This window comes from Sinocyclocheilus anshuiensis, unplaced genomic scaffold (genome assembly GCF_001515605.1).
Source record: "Sinocyclocheilus anshuiensis isolate Anshui unplaced genomic scaffold, SAMN03320099.WGS_v1.1 scaffold1632, whole genome shotgun sequence".
Taxonomy (NCBI): domain Eukaryota; kingdom Metazoa; phylum Chordata; class Actinopteri; order Cypriniformes; family Cyprinidae; genus Sinocyclocheilus; species Sinocyclocheilus anshuiensis.
The window spans coordinates 19,026-24,849 of NW_015558674.1; the positions used below are offsets into that span (position 1 = coordinate 19,026).

A 5,824-nucleotide genomic window follows, 5' to 3' on the forward strand; every position below is an offset into this window, starting at 1 on the left:
GTGTGCGTGTGTGTGTTAGAGTGCGTGTGTGCGTGTGTGTCAGCACCTGCTGTGGCGGAGGCTGCATGTATCCCTGTGCGGGCGGAGCTGTCTGTAGGATGGGTTGTGTTGGTGGAGGCGGTGGTGGAGGAGGATGTGGGTGTGGAGCGGCAGGCTGGTATCCAGAGGGCGGCGGGGGCAAGATGTAGCTGGGCTGCGGTGGAGGATGCTGGGATAGTACGGCGGGTGGAGGCTGGTATAGGCTGGGTGGCTCAGGTGCCTCGCTGGAGCTCTGACGGCTGAGAGACATCTGCCTGAAACCTGGAGTCAACTCATCTCCCTGAACAGAGACAGAGAGAGATCAGCATGAGCCGCTTCACGGTCCACACTGGTGGCATCCTAACAGTTATGGAGCTTTATAAGTGACTGATCTGAAATGCTCTTCATCCACAGCATCTCTGTTAATGACCAGAATGCAGGACACAATTGGAGCTTCTCACACGCAGCATTTTGTTAAGCTAACAATGCAATACTCTAATCACAAAAACAATGTAACACACAAAAATACTGGTTAAGATACTGGGTGCTCCATCTTCATTCTTGGATTACAATTTTCATCGAGATTGTCAATGCATTCTGGGATGGCCTTACCTGCTGAAGATATACTAAATATATAACTATTATTATGTAACTAAAATAAATCAAAATTATTTAATAAAACAAAACAAGAAGACAATCCACCTAGAATAGTTGCACCATGACAAAAAAGCATAAAAAAATAATAATAGTAATAATAATATTAATACAACTAAATAAAATAATAAAACAAAATAAAATTAAAAATAAAATAAATAAAATAAAACAAAATAAAATAAAAATGCCATCCACTTAGAATAGCTGTACCAGGACAGCTATATAAAAATATAAAAAATAAAAAATACATAAAATAAAATAATAAAAGTCACCCGCCTAGAATAGTTGTAACAGGACCATTTTACATCTCAAATAACACATTTGGGTACAGAATATTTAATAAATGCTCATCAGCAAAAATAAAATCTGCACATTTCTGCTCAGCTTCGTTTTAAAATTTGCCATATTTAAATTTGTTTCACAAAATCAGCAGCAAATGGTGCAAAAAATACCTAAAAAAAATCACTACTAAATACACAATCCAGCTGGAGAGGAGAAAAGTGAGAGAGAAGAGATGAAGGTAAACGAAAGGAAAGATACAGGAGAGGTGAGCAGAGCAGAGCTGAAGTACCATGTTGTACTGCTGGGAAGGAGAAACAGGCAAGATGACCTGAGGGCACGAAGGGTTTGAATAAGACACAGCCTGCGCAGACGGCTGCAGAGACACAGAGAGAACAGAGGAACAGATGTTCAGGAGGAATCGACAAGCAGACGGAGGAAATGTTAGAGCAGAGAAACTGAAACACTAAATCCAACATGAGTTCAGCTGTGTTCATAACACTTGCAGTATCAGCAATAGCAGTTTCAGCGCGACAAACCACCACAAATACAGAGAAACAACCCGAATCAATACATGCGCTCTCAGATCACTCCGGCTCCAAAAATCCTCATGAATTAAAACAAACAAAAAAGCACAACGGCCCACACACAATGATCTTATGAGAGAAAAAACCTTCAAAAATATTCATTCAGAGGCCATAAATATGACAAAAGCATTCAGCGCAAAAACAAACATTTGCTGAAATCACATTATCATTAGGATCTAAGTAGAAATTGCACACCTTAACTCACTAAGTATAAAACATCTAATACATGTATGTTAATATCTATCAAACAGATTCATATTATTGTAGTTCTACTTTTTTGTTATTGTTATACTGTGTTCTTTTTCTTGTCATAATTTGATTAATGTAATAATGCTTTGGCAATATTGTATGCAAACAATTGTGCACAGTTAAATATTTTTAATATAATAATTTGAACAAATACTAAAGAATGGATAAATGAAATATATATATATATATACACACATTTTTATTATAATTTTCGTTAGGAATATATATATATATATATATATATATATAAATAAATTACATTTAGAATTTGCACGCTATGTAATAATGCCTTCGCAATATTGTATGCAAACATAATTGTGCACAATTAAAGATTTTTAAATTAAATTGAAACTGAAATATTTCAAACACATAAAAAATAATAATCTGAAAAAATACTAAATGAATAAATGAAATTATATATATATATATATATACACACATACACACACATTTCTAAAGAAAAGTATCATTAAAAATATTATAAAAATTTAATTTGGAATTTGCAAGCTATAAAAAAATTATGCATGTATATCACCATCAAGACATTTCTCAAATGGCATTGTGTTTGGGCTTTTGTGTTTGTTTTGACTTTGACTCATGAAGAAAAAAAAATTGGAACAAAATACCTCCTGTCTTGATTTTCAACATTAAATCTAGATCTTTTATTATTTCAAACCGTACAAACTTCGTGTCAAATGTTTTGATTATAACTTGTATTTGTGCAGGTTATTTTATGACAAATGGCACTTGCTGTGATATTTTGTAATGAATAACATTCAGACGTTATTCTGCTGTAGCTGAGGATGAGTATAATGTGTGTATGAGGCGGACAGTGGCTCACCTGAGGCAGCATGTGATTGTGTGCGCTGATGGCGTGCTGTGTGTGAGTGTGTGCGTGTGTGTGAGTCGGGGTCGGCAGCAGCGGCGGGGGGCCAGGTTGGCTCGGGGTCTGAGGGGCTCCGGAGGGGCAGTTCGGGGGACACGGCAGGAGCCCGCGGCTCTGCTGGGGCAGCTGAGAGGGCGTACAAACGTCTGGAGTGACTGTGGGAAGACCTGAGAGAGAGAGAGAGAGAGAGAGAGAGAGAGAGAGAGAGAGAGAGAGAGAGCAGTATGATACGATAGATAGGGGTGTAACGGTACATGTATTCGTATTGAACATTTTCGGTACGGGTCTTTCAGTTTAGTGCGCATGTTTACCAAACAAATACAGCGTTGATTTAACCACTGCACGAGTGGAACTTCATTTGAAACTTCCAGTTTTATATAATGTTACTTTTGATAAGAAACAAAGTGTCATCTTTCAAATTATGTCCATTTTATTCAGGAAATTCAAACAAATGTGGTTTTGGCACTCTTTGATGTGGCGCGACAGCTAGCGCAATCATCTCTTCCTCTTTACTAGATTTAACGCGAAATAAACATGAACGAACGTCTCATGCCTCATGTAATCACTCAACCAGCGTTTCAACCGCAAAGACGTCAGTAAAACAGGTTTGTAAACAAAATGTCACGTAGCATTATATTTACCTTTACATTTGCGTAATATTAGACTATATACTCGTTACATTTGACCTGTTAGTGATGTCTTAATTACATAATGTACTGTATGTTTAAATAAATCTCTTACGAAACAAATTATGTGTAAATTAATATTTCAACAACAAATAGCCTAGAATTTTTATAATTTAGAAGTTAATTTAAAAACTGCATTATGTGCAATTTACATGTTTTGCATACAGATTTTTTTTTAAAGTTGAGTGTTGATTATTATATTTAAAAATAAACAGTAAATTAATTTAAGTTTGGGGTCTGTTGTTAATTGTAACCTTGTAGTATTGTAAAAGGGCTCCCTATAGTTTAGAGCATAAGCTGAGGTAGATTTTTTATCCCTAAGAAAAATGTAATTATAATTAAAAAAAAAATTAAAGAAAGAGCAATTTGTTCAGTAAACCAGTTTAATAAAAAAAAGTTTAGTTTTTCCCCCTGATGTACCGAAACCGTACCAAACCATTACACCCCTAACGATAGACAATGAGATGATCTGACCCCAGACCAGTTTGCATGATGCAAACCAGTTTAAATGAATAAACAAAAGAAAACGCTCGCAATTTAAATGCATTGATGAAAAATATCATCACTAAAATCTAATGTATGTACTATGATACATCTGATCTGCAATAGAGCATATAAAAATATCACAAGTGTTATATTCCTATGAAAATAAGACATTTAAAAATAAAATATATTCTAAAATGTAATTTAAAATTCCATCCCTGTTATTACTGTTACTGTTATTCATTTCCCTTCAAAAATAAACAGTTCAATGCATTTTGCATAAGAAAAAAACAACAACCAACCATCCAACCAAACAAATAAATAAATTAACAAAATATATATTTATATTATTTTTACTTGGGAGAAATATACCTGGTAAATAAATAAATACATATTTTTTATATTATATTTTATTCCTGTTTTGGGAAGTGAAATGAAATGAAATTAAATAAATTTAAATAAAATAAAATAAAGTTTTCTCCAACGCAAGTTGTTTGGGAAGAAACATAGCTGGAAGAAATAAAATGAAATGAAATAAAGAAAAAAATAAAATAAAATAAAATAAAAGTAATAAAAAAACAAAAAAATTAAATAAAATGAATTAAAAAAAATTATATAAAAAAAAATAAAAAATAAAAAATAAAATAAAATAAAATGTTTATTCCAAGCAAAAACTATTATTCGCTGAGTAATGTATGCCGGAACGAGATGTCTTGTTTTTCAAACTAGTAGTGCCAAAAACTTCTTTAACACTTTAAGATGCAACGAGCAGCAGGATTTTGGCCCTTTGCATCTGCATTTGCGTTCTACATGAGTATAATAAGATAACAGCTTTGATATGATAGATTGCTGCTACATTGTGCTGACAGAAGACAGTTTTCTCAAGCACAGTCAGCAAGGGTGTGTGTGTTACCTGTGCGGGAGCCCCTGGCGCTGCCCAGACTGTCTCCGCGCGTGAGGATGGAGATGCCGCTGAAGCTGCTGGCTTTGGTGACCGGAGGTCTGAGCGTACGGTTGGAGCTGTCCGAGTCTGTGCTGCTCCACGGACGCGGCTCCAGGCTCTTCATGTCGCTATCGGTGCTGCTCTGGCGACTGCTAGACGCCCGGCTGGAGCTTTCCCTGTTACCCCTGCGGACGGGACGAGAACACACACACACAGAGAGCTGTGTGAAAACACTCACAAACACTCATTCTGGCAGTCCAAACACACACATACAAACATGCAGATCCATCACCGGAGCTCCACACAAACTCGGTTGCAAGGAGAAAAGTGCTGACAATAAACACAAACCTGAACATTAAAGACACACATACAAACACACTCAAACATCAGACACGGAACACAGACCAGGGCTGCACCGTACAGCCAAATCCACCACGCTTGCATTTAATGCAACAACATGGAGTGGAGGTATGGTTTACAGTGCTGCTCATGCAGTCATGCATGAGGATTTTCAAGTTTAAATGCACATTTGAAAACTACTTAATTCAAACATTTGCTTGTGTAAATTATGGGTTTTATTTACCGTGCAGCTCTACGACACACACACACACACACACACACACACACACGCATGTGACCCTGGAGCACAAAACCAGTCATAAGGGTCAATTTCTTGAAATTGAGATTTATACATCATCTGAAATGCATCATTTAAATAAGCTTTCCATTGATGTATGGTTTGTTAGGATAGGACAATATTTGGCTGAGATACAACTATTTGAAAATCTGAGGGTGCAAAAAAAAAATCAAAATATTGAGAAAATCATCTTTAAAGTTGTCCGAATAAAGTTCTTAGCAATGCATATTACTAATCAAAAATTAAGTTTTGATATATTTACGGTAGGAAATTTACAAAATATCTTCATGGAACATGATCTTTACTTAATATCCTAATGATTTTTGGCATAAAAGAAAAATGTATAATTTTGACCCATACAATGTATTGTTGGCTATTGCTACAAATATACCCCAGCGACTT

The 5,824-nt window shown here is 35.6% G+C and overlaps 1 protein-coding gene across 1 annotated transcript in view; it reads right to left on the minus strand.

Annotated features, from left to right (window-relative positions):
• LOC107681263 (R3H domain-containing protein 2-like) overlaps positions 1-5,824 on the minus strand; it is an 80,992-nt gene that overhangs the window by 11,544 nt on the left and 63,624 nt on the right. The window contains exons 14-17 of the mRNA XM_016477514.1: positions 4,756-4,970; positions 2,629-2,840; positions 1,244-1,327; positions 47-319 (exon numbers count right to left, since the gene is read on the minus strand). Coding sequence (XP_016333000.1) covers positions 47-319; positions 1,244-1,327; positions 2,629-2,840; positions 4,756-4,970 — 784 coding nt within the window. The remainder of the gene's footprint in view (positions 1-46; positions 320-1,243; positions 1,328-2,628; positions 2,841-4,755; positions 4,971-5,824) is intronic.